The sequence below is a fragment of the Patella vulgata genome, chromosome 1 (genome assembly GCF_932274485.2).
Source record: "Patella vulgata chromosome 1, xgPatVulg1.2, whole genome shotgun sequence".
NCBI classification, from domain to species: Eukaryota; Metazoa; Mollusca; class Gastropoda; family Patellidae; genus Patella; species Patella vulgata.
Window position 1 is genome coordinate 71336530 of NC_065879.2, and position 22993 is coordinate 71359522.

Genomic DNA, 22993 nt, shown 5'->3' on the forward strand with positions numbered 1-22993 from the left:
TTCCTTGTCCTGCCCTCCGCCCTTTACGACTGAGAAGGGGAAACCCGAGAAAGTTTCTCGGCCAATATCAGAAGCAAACCTCAAACCTGAGACCTCCTGGTTAGCAAGCCAGCATCTTGCTCACTGAGCAAACGTGGCTCCCCAAATGAATAACAAAATATTCCATCTCTTAAACATTACATTATGATTTACTCTTACAGTCCACATCCTTCCATTCTGATTTAAAGTAGCCAAGTCTCTAACTCAATATCATCCAAAATCTTCGACATCGAAAACACAATTTATTTGTCAATTTAAATCAACATTGGTGTTGTGATCTAACGGGGGAAAGATGGGCTTCTGATATCCAATAATTAAGATAAAATAAACATTTTACCGTTGGTGCATTTCAGAGCCATTTTTAACAAGGCTAGATATATTCCACAAGTCATGTCAAACGGTGACGTCATATTCTTATCTGGAGAGCATGCACAATAAATACTATCGGTATAGAGTGGAATAACCAGACGCTAGAGATCGCCATTGGAATGAGTCTTCTGGCGTATTTCGCCGAACATAACTGATTAGAAATTGCAGTAAAAACAGAAACGACTGAATGTAAATTAGTTCATATACATTCACATTACATTATTATATACGTTGCGACCCATTTGTGTCAATTTCTAGATCCAAATATTAGCAATTTAGCTCCTTTAATGAAACAAGGATATTGAACTGAAATCAATATTTACCTTTTACTGTTGTACTGTGAGGTATGGCAGCTGTCTGAAAAGGAAAAATTCCATATCAACATTAATTTTCCTAAAAACTCCGCCCAAATGTGTAAAAATATTCTGTAGTTAAAGACGCATTATGTAAGATTTAGAGAAAGAGTTGTCCGTTCTTGTTATATTAGTTCAAAAATAGATAATGGAAAATGAATATATTGAAAATTTCATATAAATATTTTTATTCAGAGCAAAGTAATCATTGTTTAAAGTTTTGACAAGATGCGGCATAGATTGTTTATTATCATAGCATCACATGGTCTAGAGAGTTGATTATTGGCTTGCCATGTGAAAAAATGTCTAAATAATAGTTAATATAACATTTGAAGTCAAAAGAAAGATCTGCAATAGGCAGCAAATTTAGCTATTACATTATACGGCTGTTCAAAAAAACACATTTAGGGAAACTTAATATCAAGAGAAACACAATGTATTTTAATTTGTATTATAGTATCAGAATATGTATATCACAATAAATCTATAGTCAACAGCTGTACATTACACTGTAAACAATTAATGAAACTTATGTTCGTAGGTGTAACCCTCAAAAGGAACAATTATTTTCACATGACTTATTGTTTTATTTTCAGTCTTGATACGACATATCATGTACGCTACATATTGATTTTCAGTCTTTTATTCAGATCTGATAGTTACATACGGTATCTATATAATATTTATATTTCTAGTCTACATATATATACAGTGAAATCCTGCATAACGACCAACTCAGTATTACGGGCAACTTACGCATACGACCACATATTAAAAGAACCAATTTGTTCCTTCTATATTCCTTATAAATTGAACTCAGTAATATGAGCAACTCACTTTTACGGATTAAGACCACCGAAGCCAGTCCCAATCCGTCAATTTCATTGTTTTTGTGACTCGCGATAAGAACCACTGATTGGGATTAGTCAGCTCCCAACCGAGATCAAAGCGATAACGACCACTGACAGGGATTAGTCAATCTAACGATCAAGATCAAAGCAATCAATAAGTCGAGGTTAATTGATTTCTTATTCAACCTTCATCTGCGTATACGATTAAATTTTGTCAAGATTGTCATTTCTTATTTCTTAAAAACCCTGCAGTAAGCATACTCATGTAGAATTAACCCTAAAAGCTAAAGAAGAACTTATCAAAAATAGTGAAGGTAGAAGCCAAAGACAATTGGACGAAGGATTTGGAATTGGTAAGACCCAGGTACAGACGATTTTGAAAATTAGAAAGGCAGAAATTCTTGATGGATACAAAGAAAAAGCTTTGCTATTAGCCAAACAACTAAACATTCCGGAATCTGATTTTAAAGCATCGAATGGCGGTGAAAGTGGTAGAGTAGATGACGACTTTTTGAAAGAAAGGATTGATAGGGTACTTGACATAGTCATTGGTTACGAGGCCCTGGATATCTACAACATGGATGAGACAGACTTACTGTTATGCTTTGTGTCAACATGTTGGGAGAATTTGAAAAGCCCTTCGTTTTAGGCAAGGCTGCGAAGCCACGGTGCTTTAGAAATTTGAACATTTCCCATCTGCCGGTTACGTGGAGATCCATTTAAAAAGCATGGATGACAGGATTTTTGTTTAAAGAATGGTTGCAGGTTTTTAATCGAAAAATGAAGATAAATAAAAAAAATGTTTTGCTATTCATGGACAATCCCCCTGACCCCCGGACCAACCCGGATATGAAACTATCAAATGAAATGTATATATTATAACTTATTATTATAATAATAGTAATAAATATTATTGATTTAATGTTTTCATGATGTGTTTTAACACATGTCTAAAGTACATGTCTATATAATTTACCTAACAGTAACACTCTGTTTTTCTTTGAAATTGCCTCAAGCATGCTCACTCAGTAATGAGACCAACTCACTATCAAGACCACATCTAGACAGTCCCATATGTGGTCTTAATAGAGGGAATTCACTGTACAAAAAACAAGTGGTTGCAATGCCAGATATGCCCACATTTTGCAAGATTTCACAGGGAACAGGGAAAATCAATAGGGCTCATCCTCTACATGCACAAAATTGTGTACACAGGAACTCGGTTTTCCGTCCCATCCAAATGACTAGACAGTGTTCCTTGCCAGGCCCTTCATCCTGCACCACTGCCATGGATGAAAGGGGTCTAATACAATCCACTGAATAATTTTGTACATACAACTTTGACAATATCGTAGTTTGAAAGAGATTCAAAATCACTCAAATGAGGATCAGCGACTTCAATTTTGAATAATATTCCAAACAGCATTAGCAGACTAACTTGCTTAAAGTAGATAGATTATCAGCCATAGTTTGACAAATTTCTCTCAAATTTTGCATACAATCAAATTTAATCATGCTGTAGCCCAGGGCTTCCACTTAAAATTTTCACTGCCGGTCATTTTTGATAATGCACGAAAACTTTTCAAAGTAAATTCATATTTCATGTTTTTTATTCATGGTAGGGTATTGTGAATTCATGTGTCTATACCACTTTGTCAGCATGGGGTACACAAAAAAATATATATTGGAGTGAAAAATTAAATATTAGTAAGGCTTATGATAATTATTTATTAATAAAATATTCCGTTTTGGCTACTTTCCCAGAAAAGTATTTATCGGGTGGTTATTTCCAATAAAAGTATGTCAAATTTGGTATATATGGAAAGTATAGACACCCAATCTTACTAGAAAATTACTGGATTACCCAAAAAACGCCCATGGGGCAAGCACTGGGCAAGCACTGGGCAAAATTGTCAGGGTATCACTAACTGGCAACCTGACTGTTATCTGCCAGCTGATTGTGGGTCAGCTTAAGTGAGTCAGCGGTTGTTATTTCTTGATCAAATGGTTAGGCAGTTTTGGAAACATTGAGGGGTGTCAACGTACAAAAGACTCTGCAATTAAACGCCGGAAAAAGAAGTTAACAGAAATAATTAAGAATTTACATAGGCCTCAATATGTATGGTAAATGTACAGTAAGTAATGATAAATACATTCTGAAAAATGGACCCTCCCACAACGAAGCTAAGTTGACAGACATTGCGTCTAAGAGCAGCTTACTTATTGCTATAGGTATCCCCGGCGAATACATTTATTGGTTTTAGACCATCTCTTGCTGAATTATGGGTCGCAGAATTGTGACTTAAATCCTAATGATGTACAACTAAATGACTTACGGATAACTAACTTCACAGCTAGCGACACTAGCGCCCCATAGAATATTGTCGTGTATAGGTTTACACAACATTTTTGCTACACATGGAATTCTCAATACTGCTGCAGAATAGAACTGGAATACGTAATTTTCTTAATTTTTCAGTAAGCAAGTTATCTAATCTCTAGATTTTATTTCTACAGTGTAGCCTGTATTGAAATCATATCAAATTGAAAATTTATTTTAACCCAGCAGACATGTGATGGGGTTTAACATCCACTCGACAACAATTAGGTCATTTTGGGACTAATATATGGTTCAATTTTATTCTATTAATTCACTTGCACATAGGGGTCTTTAGTAGTGGGAGGAAACCGGAGGAACCAAAGAAAACCCACAGGGTCAGACAGCCAACCCTACACCTTGCACATACAAACAGGGAATCGAAACCATGCCACTTGACTCAATGACAGACCTTATGATGCAACAACCCACACGCGTTAACCATTCGGAAAATGAAATAGTTTAGTACCAAAACAAATGGTTTCCTGACAATGTCCTGTAAAAAGAATGTTGAGCATCAAATTGCCACTGGTAGAAAACAAATTTAGCTGTATGGGAATGTGAAATTTGGCAAGGAACTTCTTGCTCCTTTGATCCATCAAGGTGAAATTTTCTAACAAAAGTCATGCAGAAGTTAAGGGGACAAAGTAGAATAGATATATGGAACAGACGGTGACTACTATTAAAAAAAAAAATCAAGAATCTTACCGTGCCTTGTTCTTGCTCTGAAAGAAAAAAAATAATCCATGAAAAATACAACTGGATGAAAAGGCAGTGGAACATTCTTCTGTGCAGAGTGAAAAACATCAATGTTTAGTTTCAAACTCATAAACCTCCATGCAGTTATTGATAACATCATCGACAACTTCATCACGTGAAGTCATGTGTATTAACTCTCTATACCCAGTCATTCTCATTTCCATTTGTCCCGCAGAAAACAACTTGTTACTGGTATCATAATGAATGTCATTTCATTTCTACCCTCATTCAGTAAAAAGATAGACCCAGTCAGCAAGAACTACATTTTGATTAACTTTGTAACAGATGTCTGGTGAAACAAGGCTATCTGTTACAATAAGTCAATGGGAATGACGTATGATACAGGTGCACCATAATTCATATTGAAACTTACTTCATTAATGTTTGTAAGCCAGCAATAAAATAATTACACTTCATATTTAAAAACTTTTGTTATCAACAGATGGTCATATTCGCATTATAAATTATAATAAATGTATATATCATATACTATAGAATATTATATTTTTTGTGCTGGAGACCATTGTTACATGTCCTAGGACATACCAATTTGATTTTCTGTTCTTTGGGAACCCATGTAAAAATTCTCCTTATTACTTTGAGAAAAACTTCTTTAAAAATTAAAAATACTTGGCTGTGCTCTTAAAAACGTTTACAAGTAGTTCAAAATTTTTAAGTTTCGAAATTTAAAACAAAACATCTTTCATGTGATTCAAGTGGCTATTAGTTGAACAAGAACCCGAAGAAAAGAAAATCAAATGGGTGTGACCTTACTTTGTTTTAAAGACGAGCTTTTAGTTGACAAATGTTTAGTTTTGAGTACTGGTACCAATTTTTATAAACTAACCATGTGTGTAAGTATTACAATAGTAATGGTAAATGTAGTTCTTGAATGGAATGAAATGGGGTTTAAAGATACTTTCCAAGAAAAGTATTTATCGGGTGGTTATTTCAAAGTATGGCAATTTGGTATATATGGAAAGTAGAAACATCCAATCTTACTAGAAAAATATTTGATTCCCTGAAAAACACCCATCCTGTGCATACAGGATAAAAAGGTAAGGGTTTCCCTAACCGGCAACCCGACGATTAGTGATGTCTGTTCGAGTAACGTCAAAGGTACATGTAGCAGGTGAAGATTGTCTAATCGTTAGTGAGCGCTTGATGTATATGTTGATACACTTGATGGTACAACAGTTTCTGAGTTAAAAACCACAGAAAAAAACTTCGATATTTATAATAAATAATTAAAGACAACATCGTCTTGTATATACGCATTGAATTCTCCCCTGTCTCTGCACCCGTTGCTAGGTACCGAGACAGCTTAGTCACGTGAAACAAACATGACCTCTTTTGATCAATTTTTTATAGCAGGGGTATTCTCTGACAATTATAATGTTTTGAGAAGAATCGGAAGCAAAATTATCATAAATTAATTAGTTTGAATATGTTTTTACTCCAATTATATCATCAAATCATCCAGTTTGTACGCAGGAATGATGACGTGCACATTCCAATGCAGTGTGCTATGAGGAAAATTTAGCTCAAATTGAAATGAAATGGGATTTAACGTCCTACTGTTCTGCACCAACTGGGATAATAAAGACAAGCATATATGCTATACAATGTGCTATGTGCGAAATTTTTAATTGACAGCAGCACTACTACAGCCTACTCTTATTTCAAATTACAACTGTCAAGGGTTCTTTTAAGTGCAAGCCAATGCATACACTGGACCTTGGTTTTCTGTCCCATCTGAACAACTAGACAATTTCTAGAAATCCTAGCTAGACCCTCTGCTCCACACCAGTAACAAGGGGAAACCACGCTGGAATATCCTGAAGTTTACACAGCCAACACCAGGATCAAACGTTGAACCTTTAGGATAGTGATTCAGCGCCTTAATCACTGAGCCACTGTGGCTAATTTGACCAAACAGATGCGCTACACCTATGGCCTACTTTTCAACTTCCAGGGGATCAAAATCATGATGCAAATGTATGGAACCTAAGTTTTTCATCTTATCTGTACGACTAGACTCTTTTTCTTAACAGTCCCGTAAAAAAATGTGCATTACAGATGCATTATCCAAGATTTATATGAAGACCTGGTCATTCTTGCTATAAAAGTTCAAATATAGACAATGAAAAATGGATATTGAAAATTTCAGTCAAATCATTTTATTCTGAGCAAAGATACGAGTGTTTGATGTTTGACAAGAAACAGCCAATTATCAAGTACGTGTACCATTGCCATGAAAATAAACAAAATCGCAATTGTCAATCCTTTTATTGACTGACATCCATATTAACTAATAATGGCTCGGGTAGTCTAATCCATTCAATAACTCGGCCAGCTGCTAGTCCAGAGAGTTGATTATGTGCTTGTCATGTGAATATATGTCTAAACAATAATTTATATAAAATTTGAAGTCAGAAAAAAGAACTGCAATAGGAAGATTTAGCTCTTGCATATAATGACTCTTCAATTATATACAAGTTCTAGAAGTTTCCATAACTTTTTAGAACAGCTCAGTTTGTAACAATTTAACAGGTTGAATGATTACTACAATCTGATAAAAATAAACCGGTGAATGTATTAATACATATATTAATTAAGTATTGTCAATGAATTAATGGCGTATCAAATAAAGCTTAGCTATGTAAATAAATGTTATAAACAACTAAAATATTAATTATTCATGGCAGACTGTTGTAATCAACTTCTGTAAATCAATATGTATATCTCCCATTAAAAACTGACACGTTCATCAGATATTTCAGATATATTCTGTCTGAAGATTAATCAATGGGGAAAATAGCATGGAAAGTAATCCAAGAGCTAAGGAAGGTTGACATGTTAAAGTTAGTGATAGAAGACTTAAGTTTGTGGACCAAATCTAAACCTTGGAAAAAGCCTGTCTATATACGTCACGAGGAAAAAATACATGAGAGACGTTCAAACAATGAAAGCATCTACAAATAAATCTTAATACTGCATTCAAATTTTGTTTCAATGGCATTTAGTAATTGAACTGGAATATATAGGTCACAATTCTCTGGAATACAATTACTGCTTATTGCTGAGCAACGTTTCGACTAGTCTTCTCTAGTCATTGCTTGATAATGACTTGAGAAGCCTAGTCGAAATGTCGCTCAGTAATAAGCAGTAACGGTAAATGTATTTCAGAGAATTGTGACCTGTAGACTGCATTCAAAGGTTTTCAAATCAAAATATGTCCACTAATTGTTAAGATAAAATCAAAGATTAAAAAACATCATGTTTCTTGTACAGTATCTCATAGAATAATACTTTAAAAATAAAATCTGCAAAATAGCAACTAAACTACGATAAACTTGTTTAAGAAGGCCTAATATTGAGTTTAACAAAAAATTCTCAAAATATCTAATAAAATATATATGTACCATGTTTTAAAATGATCCACACATAACTTGACAACATTATGATTTAACAATTGTAGTACCCCAGCAGAAAAAAATGAATGAAAAATTGAAATTTCTAAATCAATATATGTTCAATAGTGAAATACGCAAACAGTCAAAATTCATTGGTAGTCATTTAGACTGCTTAGTTGATCCTAAAGATTTTTTTTTTTTATATTATTATTTTGTCATCTAAGAATCAGCCAGTTTTAATTACTTCCACAATGTCTTCTAGGATGTTTTTCTTTGTTCATTACAAACGTCACACAAAACCATATTGTGTATACTAATTTTAATATGTTTTTTTTTTACTGTGTCTTAAGTATTGGATATTCATGTTTTTAATTTCAAATATTATGGATAATATATATGGAGTTACAGGTTAAGCTCTTTTACAAGCGGTAATGGTAATACACATTAATTTCCTTAAAAAATCAAAGCAATACTCCATAGCAATGCTCACACTGTCAAATGGCATTTCCACCAATTGCAATAAAAATACAATTTTGGTAATAAAGTATTCAATTTGGCGATAACTTTTTCCAGTATGGCGATTCTTTTTTAACCGTGGCGATAATTTATTTTTGTCACAAAGCTTTGATTTCCAATCCGTTACAGTCTATTGCGCTTCGCCGAGTCAGTTGACAATTATCAATAATAGGGCTATCTTTTGTCTATTAATCAATCTCAGATTAGTGTTGATAAGTACTGACAACAAGAGTATAGTAATAAACTAATTAAGAAGAGATAAAAGATTTAATTATTTGTCTTCAAATACAAATCAGGGCTTTTTTGATGGTTCCTACATGTACATGTACTGTACATGTATATAATCAAAATGGCAGACACTATATATATGAACAATAGTCATTCGATTTGTTTGGGATTATTGGAGACAAATGGGGTTTAATGGGCCTCTGCAAAGCAGAGAAGAATTTTGTAAATTGTATAACATTGTATGTATATTTTATGTATTATATGGAAGTAAAAGAAAAATGTAATAAATATTACTGAAAAAACCTAATCGATATTTTTTTTTATTATGGTTAATAAATTAAAATGAAAAACTAGCGGAAAAAAAATGGAACCCCGAGTGAGCACTACTCCATAGCAACCAAAAATAGTAAAATTTCATGGATTTGTGATCTGTCTATACCATATCTATATTATTGAGCATTTTGAATATAAAACTAATGTCATTTTTCTAGACAAATATGTTTCGTGTTGCATTTGAAATAAAGCGGCCTGCGATAGGCATCTCATTTCTTAAGAGCTGGTCACATGTTGCTGAAAGTTTTGAAAATAAAATTGAGTAAATAAATTTTCATATTTTGAATAAATTAATTTCATGATAATGCACTGATAAGTACAGATCTTTTTTTTAAACTTTTAGATTGTGCTGAATGAAGGTTGTAGGCAAATTCAAATTACCTAAGTTATGAAATATTCCCAGATACAAACCAATAGAAAATTTTGTTTAATGGCCGGGGGGAGGCAGTTCCACCGTCCATACATGTATATTTCATTAAATATGGTTTTATTAAATTATCAACTGTACATTATATCCCAGCTCCACACAACCTACATGTAGATCTGCCCTGAAATTCATATTAACATTTTAATCTTTAGAATTGATTTACTTGGTCATATTTGAATACATATAATGACTGTTTGTTTCCAAGATGGCTGCAGATAACAATATTATAATAATACATGTATATAAATATGTACATGAAATGGGTTGTATAATAAAACATTTTATTTTTCCTAGTTTATGAAACTAAAATTTATGTTCTGACACATGTATATAAATCGATTTGATTATAAATTTTATGGTTTTATTTTCAATATGCCGGTTGAAACACAGACGCCTAAAAACATGGAAAATCGCTTTTCAAAAATTACATTAGGCCGAGACTATATTATGTCTAAAATCTTCATGTACTACGAAAGAGATATTAATAAATTAAAGGGCAAATAAAGTATCTGGAAATGGATTCTTTCAGTAGATGTTATATAACAAAGTAAGAAACAGAATTTGACACCTTGGAGCTTACTCTTTAATTTTCTCCAAGATATCAACCTTGTTCGGCCTACAGATCTTTACTTGCCAATTCTCTGGGAGCATTGTACTTGTAGTTACATGTACTAACAGACAATTTCCGCAACAAGAATATGATTCTGTTTTTTAAATAACATTGTAGGTACATGTATATGTATCTGTCGAACGGTCAGCATTAAATAAGTATTTTTGTTTAAAAGTGTCTGCGAAAGAAAATAGAATGATGTTTAATGACCAGTCAAGACGACACCTACATGTACAGTACATCCTTTTGAGATTCAATGTTTAGATTCAGGAGGAGAATTTGACTCAGACAGCATCCACTGTAACCCAGGTATCATTTAATCTTGTGTATCTAGCACTAATTTCTATCACATTCGTTTAATATCAAATCTTTGTTTAAAAATTGGTAAAAATTGTTTAAAATCACCATAAATCGTTTAATTTGTACATGTGTCCAGTTTAAAGCTGACTGATTAATTTTGATAATGAGTGTCCAATTTACAAGTATTTAATTTCCTGATCACTGTTCAAAAATTAATCATTATACATCATTAATCAATTGGGTTGTTTATTTTTTAACAATGATTGAGAAATTAAACACTTGTAAATTGGACACTCATAATCAAAATTGAATGGTCATCTTTAAACTGGACAGAAGTACAAATTAAACAATTTATGGTGATTTTAAACCGTTTTTACAAATTTTTAAACAAAGATTTGATATTAAACGAATGTGAAAGAAATTAGTGCTAGATACACAAGATTAAACGATACCTGGGTTACAGTGATCATTTCCGACTATTCTTCTTAAAGAGGCATTATGGATAATTAATTAAAGAGCTGACAGTTCTCGCTATAATAGTTAAAAAAAACTAGATAAAGTAATGGGAATATGCTGAAAATTTCAGTCACATTACTGCACTCTGAGCCAAGCAATACTAATTTTAAAAACACTGTATAGCCTTGGCTGTCATTGTTACCATTGTTGCGATAATAAATAGTCTTGATTATCCAGTTTTACAGTTTATCATGAACAGTACCATTGAAATGCAGATTTGATTCAAATCTAATGAAAATTGGACCCATCACTCAGATGACATTGAGAATTGATTTTGGTCTTGTCATGCTTATAAATGTCTAATTAAAAGTTTATATACATGTAACATTACAGGCCTAAAAAAAGACCTGCAATAGGCAGATTTAGCTCTTAGTGTAAAAATAAAACTAACTATTTATAAAAGCTAACTCTAGTGGACTTTCAAATCAATACTTTTCCTAAAAAATTTTGAATTGTGAAAAAAGATTGACAATCATCAAGGAGTTACTTCCCTTTTATCATAATTATTCAACTGCTCAGAGACATCAGCAAAAGCTAAATATAGTATGCTGTAATCCAAACTGTTCTATGCCGTTATCAAATTTTCAAATTACATGGTTTAAATGTACATAGCTATACAATATAATTTATGCGCCATGAGCACGTTTTGTGGATATAGAGCTTTATAAATGGACATATTATTATCATGTAAATGGGGAAATAGAAAAGTTAATTTCAGTCACCGTACTGAAAGCGGTTCCGAGACCACATCACTTCAGTGGTCCAGATTGGCACGATTCTCTATATATTTGACCAGATTACAATACAAAAAAAAATAAACAGTTCCATTCTAGACACTATTCCTGGTACACTTAAATTTTTTATTGTAAACAAAAGTTTTATTGTATTTCACACCGTATTTAACACTTTACTACTAAATTACAGTTGTTAGCAAGTGTGATACTGTGATAGGCTGAAAGTAAACTGTTTTGTTGCCAATATCTGCACTAAGCTTGATTTCAGTTTTTGTTGCTAGAGAATGTTTTAGAAAATCAATAATAAAAAAAACTTTGCATTCAGTGAAATATGATTTGCCCAATTGTGATTTTTGTGTTGAAACGACTACAGACTTCTTGTTTAAGAGCTAGGCTTTGGGATCGACAACAGTTTTAACGTCAAACGGTCAAAGATCAAAAGTTTGTACTTACTATCTGGAGAAACAGTGGTATTAGCTGGAGGAATACAGTTTCCTAGACTTGACCGTTCCAGTCCCTTCTTACAATGACATATTCCAAATCTTGATTTGTTATCCTTCCGCAGAACACATTCTTCATCATCAGAACACTGATCTCTGATACCATATTCACATGACTTAACAGTTGGTGGCGACGATTCTTTAGCTGCTGGATGGTCATAAACTGAAATACAAAAATTATACTTTCAAAATGAAATGAAACAAACCAAATTCAAATAGATGACACTCATAAAACATGCATTATCAAGAGCTAAATCTGCCTAATGCAGATCTTTCATTTGGCCTCAAATGTTATAAATCATTTTTTAGACTTATTTACATGCACATTGTACATGACAAGCCCATAATCAACTCTCTAGACAATAGGATGGTTGTGATTTTGAACAGATTGAAACATGGTCACCATTTAATAATTCAATTTCAAAATGGATAATCCAGACTTTGTTGATAACAATGGTGTAGCAATGACGATCTAGGCTACATTGACGCTTAAGTAATAAGAAAAAGCAATGGGACATGGCTCCCAGTGATTGTACAAGGACTGGTTTAAGACTTTCTCTTTCGTAAATTGGGAGTAGATTTCCTATCCCTTGCTACCAGCTGGATATTGTTTTGGTAATGTTTTTCACTTCTTGCACTGCTCAAGAAGTCTGCACTGAGCTCTAGAGGGTCCACAACAACCTTTGTATCTGATAAAAACTGTGACCTCTATAAGATCAACAAGCTAAAAACATGATTTTTCATACAATCAGGGGCCATAAGTCAGGAAGTTACGGTCTGATATGCACAAATATAAAGTAAATCAGATAAATCAGATAAAAATTGTGACCTCCAGAGGGTCCACAACTTTGGTATTACTTATTTTTACACCACTGGCGCACAATGGGCAGCCATTTTGTCAGGCAGTTTATGGCCAATTATTACGAAATTCAAACTCAACCATCATTAGGGTGTAACGGTTAAATATTTAAATTATTTATATAATCAGAAAGAAATCACAATTTTTTCGTACAATCAGGAGTCATAATCCAGGTGGAAGTTACAGTCTGATATGTGCGAATATCGAAAGAAATTAAGGCAGAGATTGTGAAAATAACATTAACTCAATTTTCTAAATTTCCTCATTGCGACTGAATTTGCCAGCACAGGTCACATCCCCCTTTTCAATATCTACTTTTTAAACTATTATAGCGAGAACTGGCAGCTCGTTATCTAACACAATGTATCTTTATCTAATTATTTGCAAATTTATCGTGTTTCAATACATCAACAAATAAAATTGCTCATCTCCGCTCAGCCTAAGCAGAGAAAGAGAAAGAGAAATGGTGTTTAACGTCCACTCGACCAAGTAGAAAAAGCTCATAATCAACCAAAGTCAAGACATTCAATTACTGAACATCTACACAAGTTTGAACATTATAGTTATATGAAATCTATTTGAAGCTTTTATTGCATCTGGAGTCTTCACCAATCAAATTGTTTATCTCTGACCTGTAGGACATATACTTGTGGACGAATGACAAGAGTACATGTATATAATGACAATAATCAGTTAATTCCTGAATAACTTTTTGGTGTATAAAATGGGAAAAACCCATATAATTAGATTTTGGCAATATGTCCATTTAATATCGAACTACTGCTGACTAAAGTTTTTAAATAATATAACAAACATTTCAGGAAACCATTACAATAATAATATTAATGATGATAAGAGTGTCCCCCCATAAAAAAAAGTAGGATTCTATAAATTTTCTGTGTTATATTAAATTCACAGCAATTGTTTGGGTTTTTTTTTTGTAGTTTTATAAATCAATATGTCACTATTTCAGAATAGTTTGTATTGATTGTAGCTCAGCATTATGCAATTTGTCATTTTAAAATTGACTTTATTAGATATTTCCTATTGATCAGAATGACATGTTGACTCTACAATGTCAGTAAAGTTGGTAGGTGAATAAAAACAGAAAATTTTAAGAAAACTTAAAGAAGCTGCACCAGAAATGTTTTTTTTTTTTTTTAAAAATGTGAATTGTAACAAAGATTCTTTAGAAATGTTTATCCTAATCACATACAAATACTGTATCTATCTAAATTAATAAAAATAGTTAAGTTTTATTTTCATTCAAAAATAGAGGATCCCCGGCAAAAAACTTCACAACACTGTGTAGATGGTTTAAAAAATTATAATCTAGGTCTGGAACATGTTTCGGGCTGTGCGCCCTTCATCAGCCAGAGTTGGTTACATAAATGATATAACAAAATAATCCGGGCTATATATACAAGTATTTGGTGCATGCGCCTTAGTCTAAATTTATATAAAAAATAATCCCTAGACTGGGATTAGAAAAAATGAAGGTTTTTCAAATAGTGTGAATAAAAAACCCATAAACTGGGATTTTATTTTCATTGATGAGAGGTTTCCAATCTGACAGCTGCAGTAGTGTCTGGATAACCAAATCTTAAGTCTGCTTTTGTCAGGTCACTCACTACACATAAATAAGATATAGACATGTAAGTAACCCATAAACCAATTTTAGAAATGATGTAAAAATGGCACAATTTTTTAAATTATATAAGATTTGGATAAACGACCATTCTTAATATAATAGTTAAAAAAAAAAAGATACATGTAATGAATGAATGTATGTGTTTGAAATTTTGGCAAGATCGACTTGATTGTCAATTGCACCATTGCTATGTTATAATCTATGCAATATCAAAGCCATCCGATGGTCTAGAGAGTTCATTATTGGCTTGTCAAATATTTGAAGCCCCCACACCCACCAAAAAAACTGCAATAGGCAGATTTGGCTCTAGCATAATGCATCGTCAATGTTTGGAAACTTTCAGACAAAGGACAAGGTAACAAATAGTCTTCTCCTTTAATTACATGTATGATAATTATTCCACCAACAGACTAATCAATTAGTCTGAACATGGATCTTAATTATAAGGTCCATGGTCTGAGCACTATGAACTAAATCTAAACCTGTCAGTAGGAACTGAAAGCCAATTTAGACCCAAATATTCCAAACCAATCTATCTATTTTCCACAGATTGATCTTACTTATGGCAAAACAATGACCTTGGTCTATTTTGGCGTCAAAGTCATTGACATAACGATCACTATAAGCTAATCTATCTCTTTAATTCTATACTAATCAACTACTCTCCACTGACATCTTCATTTCAACTACACCGTTACCTTAAGGCCACACCAATTTTGAATTTTAGCACTTTGGGAATACTTATTAAAAATGCACTTCTCTTGCATTTCAAGCAAACTAAAAAATGACATGGTTGCTTTTCTCAAAAACTTGGCGCTAATATTTTAGTTACATCCCTTAAGACAGGCTACAGTATTTACATGTATCATGATACCGAAGAACGAAAATTGAAACCGGTTTGGCTTGAGAATATCATCGTCTGTAGTTCTAATATGAATATTCATAGACCATACTTAAGACTTAGTTAATCAATTGAGAGACTCAGATGTCAATTTGATGAGAATCTAGTTAATTACTGTCACTAGGAGTTTGAACCCATCCAATAAGATTGATTAGTTGCTATAGGCATTTTATTGGGTTAAAGTGAATATAAATAAACAGTAAATACATGTATGTTTATGTCACACTGTTAAGCTTTATATAGATGGTATCTGGATTTGGATGGGTATATGCATGTACATGTAAGCTATATTGATAGGTCTTTATTAGCCCAGTCGGAGCAGAACAGTAGGACGTTAAACCCCATTTCATTTCATTTATTTTTGGCTTCAAATCTTATATATAAACTATGATTTAGACATTTATTAACATGACAAGCCCATAATCAACTCTCTAGACCATCCGATGTCAGACACCTGTATCTAGCGGAGATTAGAACACCGGCCTACTCTTATATCAAATTCCAACTGCCATGTTATGCATGCAAATGTGTACACAGGACTGCAGGTTTAATTCCCTTAATTACTATACATGTATGTATATGTAGGCCCCCTGTCCTGCATTACTGGCAAAGAGGAACCACATCAGAAACTCCCAATGAACTTGTGTGGCCAACACCAGGATCGAACATCAGACCTCCAGGTTAGAATGCCAACATCTTAATCACTGATGAGCCACTGCGGCTCAATAAAGGAGCATACATGTAATTGAAATGTAAATTTTATAATTATTGTTTATTTTCCTTGACTACCTTTCTTTCAATTGAGGAAAATGAAACACAACTTTTATTTGCTGAACATGTTGTGTTGAAAAATCTATTTTGACAATTTGCAGTGTTTACATTTATTTTAAAGGTATAATATCCAATCATTCAAATGTTATTTCTCTACTGAAGTTAACCATCCATTTAACTTAGTATAATACGTTCAGACATGAAAGATAAAGACCGAGAAATGTTGTTTAAAGTGACAATTTAGGGACTAACAACATATGGTACAATGTATAATCTTATCTAATCTTTAATTCTTCACATGACCACAGGGTTCCCCAGCAGTGCAAGGAAACCAGAGAACCCACAAAAACCCTGTGGGGCATTGTATACTATATGGTAGACAAACTAATTGTCACCTACAATTGAAAAGACTGAACTGACAGTCTGCAGTACAATGACAGACAGGGACATGATTTATTTTATTAATTTATATAACAATATAACTGCTACTTTAAAAAGTCAATGATTCTATTGTTAACCATTAGACAATTCACGCAACTTATTCAATGTCAATTATATATTATATGACATAAACACACAGTGGACACAGATCTCATTACAAAATCAACACCAGACCCACAATTCACCATGATATTTGCTTAATAAATCACTGATTCATTGATTTTGCCGTAGCTAGTAATGTACATTCGTTAGTTGAAAACAATTATCTTCCTCTAAGCCATTATAAACTGGCTAAAACTCTAAAGTAACTTGTTTCCGGGGTATAGCTAGTCTATCCGACTCCACTTGGGTTTGTAAATGGATCATAATTGAAATGATCGCAGAAGTCATTTTGTGTACATGTATGTTCATTTTAAATTTTAGGGATTACTATGACATTAATAAAAAGAAAAATATAATTTTTGTACAAATATGAGTCAGGGCTTGATTATGCTAGATGTTTCAAGTGGGACTTATTTGACCACACCCAAGTGCAACCTGCATAAATTTGTCTCATTGCCTTTGAAGTTACTACATGTAGGTCACTGTGAATAGATGGCAAGATAAACAGTACAAACTTTTCCTTTCTTAATTTTTCTGTTTATTTGTCAGTCACACAACCAATTTTTTTTTGATGTTGAAAATTTGTAATGACCCAATCAACAATAGGGAAACAAAAAGGAAAAAATCCAATATACCGTAAATGAGTTTTGTTATTATTATGTACTTTTTTTAATAACCAAAATCTTAATTTTTGTGTATGTCAATCAATACATTATAATATATTTTAAGAGTAAATTTATTTAAAACATTGATTAAGGTACTTTAATTTAACACTCGTCTTTTGATCAATTTTAAAAGTTGACAATGTACGGATCAGTATCGCGTGTACATTACATCTTTAATATTAATTACTTTTATTCTTTCGATTTTACTCAATGCATGATACTATTATTCAGATTGAATACACGATATGGTAGATTGAATATTGACTGATTAAACCGGTACACGATATTGACTGATTAATACAATGAATGGTTTTATCAGGAGTAGTGAGTTATTAATGTCGTAGTGACAAGATAAGTATCTAGATTATATATCTCTACTATTAATAAATACTTGTTAATGACAAATCAGCCATTCCACAGCACTTAATATTTTCTGGTCTAAACACTTAATGGCTTTTGCTATATAAAGAATCACGTCCATACAGCTATTAGTTGTGATAAGCAGTGGCATATCCAGGATTTCCGAAAGCAGGTCAAGCTAATTACTCTGCTGTGGCCAGATTGTTTTTAAATATGACAAAGGTTTGTGGTAATGAAAGAAGGGTTGGCTACATATTTGTAGAACCCCTTATACCACTTCTCATTTTGAGAAATTCACATGTATCCAGACACCAATTGTAGCTTATATGTAAGTTGTTTTCTCATTCAGAAATAGCTTGGGAAATGGAGTGGTAAAAAATCAATATTCTCAATAATTGAATGTGAAATTAGGCAGGATTGTAATTTGCCACCAGGTGCTTTTATCAAATTTGATTCAAGCATTAGCTTCCCTACATTGTTTAAATGGTCAAGACAAATCTCAAGACATGTCACATGACCACCAAAGTGTAATAGCTTTCTAACTCAAGACTTATCAAACTTTATTTAACAATGTAAATTTTAACACTATAATTATCTGCACATTTAAAAGCTTTGAGAAAGAGAGAGAAATGAGGTTTAACGTCCACTCAACACAAACTAGGTCATTTTGGGACCAACATGTTTCAATTTTATTTCAATAATTCGCTTGCAGGTAGGGGTCTTTAGCAGTGGGAGCGGAGGACCTGGAGAAAACCCACGAGGTTGGACAGGCAACCCTACTCCTTGTCACGTACAACCGGGGAATTGAAACCCCACCAGTTGACTCAAAGACAGACCTTATGATGCAGCTTGCACGTGCTAACAATTCGGCCATCCAACCCCACCTTTAAAACTGAAATAAATGTATCATAAAATCAATGTGACTGGAATGGAGGTGATATAACTGAATATAAATGACCATTGTGTTTCAGAAAAAGCAGAGAGACAGCTACATGTATCAGTCAGACATGTTTGTTAATCATTGTTACTTTTATCAAGAACACTGATTATTTTATCATTATACGAGAGAAAAATGGGGACAGTTTAACGTCCACTCGACACAATCTAGGTCATTACGGGACTAACAAATGGTTCAATTTTATATCAATAATTTGCTTGTGCGTAGGGGTCTTTAGCAGTGAGAGGAAACCAAAGTACCCAGAGAAAACCCACGAGGTTGGACAGGCGACCCTACTCCTTGCCACGTACAACCAGGGATTCGAAACCACGCCAGTTGACTCAATGACAGACCTTATCATACAGCGCACACTTGCTAACCATTTGGCCACCCAACCCCCCTTATCATTCTACGAGGTGCTACAATACTGAAATGCTTTATATAGTAAGCAATAGGTATATTTGTACACATTAAATTATTAGTCTAAACTCTAAAAGCCACCCTATACAATATTTGAAATACACGTAACCATAGTTTGTACATATAGAGCCTTGGTTTTTTTTTACTTTATCGACGAGTGTGGTTATTTTTTGATATCAAAAAGGAGATTTTATATATCATCGAATCCCTTCTTACATACACAAATAAATAAATGTAATTCTTTGCTATAGATTTCACTTTTTTACTGAACCTGATTGCATTATGGCGTAGTGATACATCATTTTTTGACAGCAATTCAACCATTGCAAAGTCCTTTATATTGACCCAGTATTTCCATCAAGGTCAATTAAATAAAAATAGTTCCTTTTTAATAAGAAAGAAGTTACTTTTAATAAAAAATAAACTGATCTTTGAAAATAAAAAAAATAGTTCCTTTTTGATTGACCAATCAAATTCATGTAAAGCGATATCTCCTAAGGAGATATCGCAGTAGATTATAAAATTTGTCACACAAGCAATATCTACTGTAGAATGTATTATTGGGTGATAAATTCAAATACATGTATGCTGAAAATTTCCAAAAATAATTGTGAAATACAATTGATCTAGTGCAATTTAACTTTCATATTGACAACTGATATCTAAATAAATAAAGTCAAAACTATTATTAAAGCTAAATATGTTGGACTTTCACAATCAATACTGCAAACACTAAAGTAACAAAATAAATACAGATTGAACACAATGTGTAATCGATTATCTTTATACAACCAGTTGTTTACAAATTATAAATGGCTGCCTTATCACTTTTATACCAATACAGCTTCATTATTAAACAACCTTTAACACCAATTAAGATTAATATTGGATATCTAATGAAAAAAACCTTCTTTTCAGACACAAATCTTATGATCATATAATTTAGTGTTTCTATTAAAATTAAGCTGATAAGACACAGAGATTCAGAATTTTCGTGACCAGGATGCCATCATTACAAGATAAGTTTTTTGTAATATTGAAAGACAGAGGCAACAGATTGACAGATATTCCATAGAAAATGCACAAAGTCGAATGTAATAATGTAACATATGTTGAGCGATCTAATTTCACTTTTCTCTGGGGCTTTTGAACGAATTTAGCAATTGAAAATTACAAAACAATTTACATGACATAAACCAAAAAATCAAAAATCTCCATTAATAAATGATTGAATCGGCAATATATAATAATTTCTAGAAATTTTCAGCATACATGTATTTGAATTCATACTCTGACATCCAGCATGTGAAAGGATTAATCCAGAATGTAGGGGATGTTGTTACCCATTAAGATCTAAGATTGGATAACTTTGCATGATGATGGCCACGGCAATCATTGAAAAAAAATACTTATAGGGTGGAATACATGTAAATGTAGGTCTGTAAAAAATTGATTTTTCCATATTTTAAAGGGGCATTATGGAAGATTAGATAAAGAGCTGGCAGTTCTCACTATAATAGTTAAAAACTAGATAATATAAAGTAAAAATATGCTGAAAATTTCAGTCAAATTGCTTCACTCTGAACCAAGATATTAACTATTGAATTTTAGGCCTACCCTCGATCAGCATTACTAAAGTCGGTTGAGCAGCAGATCAGTTCGGATCCAATTCCAGTAAATATCGCAGGCCAGAAATGCCATCGAGAGTTGAATATGGTCTGGATAAGTTTTATTTAAAATTCATGTCTTATTAATAATTTAGATAACATTTCAGGCCTATAAGAAAGACTTGCAATAGGCAGATTTAGCTCTTGCATAAGGTATGTTTAAATAAGTTAGATATTCTTATATGTATCATGTATTTGTCTACACAAAGGCTATGTGCATTTATGTCCAGTAATAAACGTTTTAAATAATTAGGTTTATCTATAAGTGTGGAATTTGAAATCACCTGGAAATATTTAATTACCTAATAAACCCTTAATAAATTAAATATAAAAGCTGTTGAATGTCATTTGAAGGATTTTGAATCTATGGTAATGAACAATAATTATGATATGGATCAATTCACACAAAGACGTCAACAATGAATTAAATATTTCACAAAATTTGTCATATTGCTGATGATATGAACAAGCCAATGCCACCTACATGTATAAGTGTTATGTAAAATATTTTGATCCGCCTCTTTTTAATCATATTGAATCCAGACTGTGAGATTATCTGCCGCTGATGTTGGGTGGATTAGATATTGATTGAAATATGGAAATCAGCTTTAAAGTTCTGTGTCAATACCGTAGTCATATTAAGACGACATGTGTTACATATATATATTTCTTATCATTAACAATACATGTACTGCAAACATAGCAAAACATGTATTGATTATAAAAACTTAATAAATATATAATACACCAGAAACGCGATCCTACAATGTTCAAACAGAAGTCAAATTGATTAATTTTATTTACTTTTATATGCAGTATTGTGTTCGTGTAATGTTAAAATCACATGTTACATGTACATTGAGACTGTGTACAGTCAATACATCATCTTTCAAATTAGTTGTTTTTTAATTTCTCACTTACTGTACATGTAAAAACTCTAACCGTCATTTGAGGGAATGTTAATCTCTTGCAAGCTACATGTATGATATTGTTAAAGATGAATCTCGGAAAAAAAATATCGCACCAAAATGGTTCAGTTCTGTTCAGTATCTACAGAGGTACATGTATAGCAAGAATGCGCCAACTGCAATTTATGTTGAAATCTTTTGATGGGCTGATGGAATTCAAGTACATTTTAGCGTGATTGAGATGTAGAACAGTTTGATATTTTCATAAAAATTCAATAGATTTTAACCATGCTACCATACTAAAAATTGAAGTCGGACCAATTAAAATACACGTCTACTGTAGTTCCATTGAATAAACTCATTATCTTTATATTTTTCAGATACGTCAGATAAAAGTAAGGAATCTACCGAAATGAAATGGGGTACTCCAACTGGGCTAATGAAGACGGGCATATGCCATACAGTGTGCTATAATAAATAAGGGAAATTTTGCCCTGACAGCAGTGCTACAGCCTACTCATACATGTATATCGAATTACAACTGGAAAGGGATCTTTCACATGCCTGCCAATGTGTACACATGACCTAGATTTTTTGTACCATATAAACAACTAATGTACATGTATACGTTGTCCCTTGCCAGGCCCTCTATCCTGCACCACTAATAAGGGGGAACCACACCGGAAAATCCAGAGGAACTTTCTCGGCCAAGACCAAGACCGAACATGGGACCTCCAGATTGGCGAGTCAACGTTTTACTCACTGAGACAACACGGCTCCCATAGAGTCATCTAAGTTACACTAGGGACCGGGTATCATTCAGATTGGATGAAAAAAGGAAAGAAACTGAGCTTACCATCTATAATCTAATACACATATTCAGTTAATAGATTGCCATGCAGAAAGTATTAAAATTTAATACCATCAAGATTCATCAAATAACGCCCAGTTTGTGCTACTGTTTAGTTTAAGAAACACCATTT

General features: G+C 32.8%; 1 protein-coding gene across 2 annotated transcripts in view; it reads right to left on the reverse strand.

Moving 5' to 3' along the window:
- The window catches only part of LOC126815670 (dyslexia-associated protein KIAA0319-like protein), a 70796-nt gene that overhangs the window by 25566 nt on the left and 22237 nt on the right, over positions 1 to 22993 (reverse strand). For both annotated transcript variants that reach the window (XM_050541537.2, XM_050541552.2), the window contains exons 4-6: positions 12282 to 12491; positions 4698 to 4714; positions 732 to 765 (exon numbers count right to left, since the gene is read on the reverse strand). In XM_050541537.2, the coding sequence (XP_050397494.1) occupies positions 732 to 765; positions 4698 to 4714; positions 12282 to 12491 (261 nt within the window). The remainder of the gene's footprint in view (positions 1 to 731; positions 766 to 4697; positions 4715 to 12281; positions 12492 to 22993) is intronic.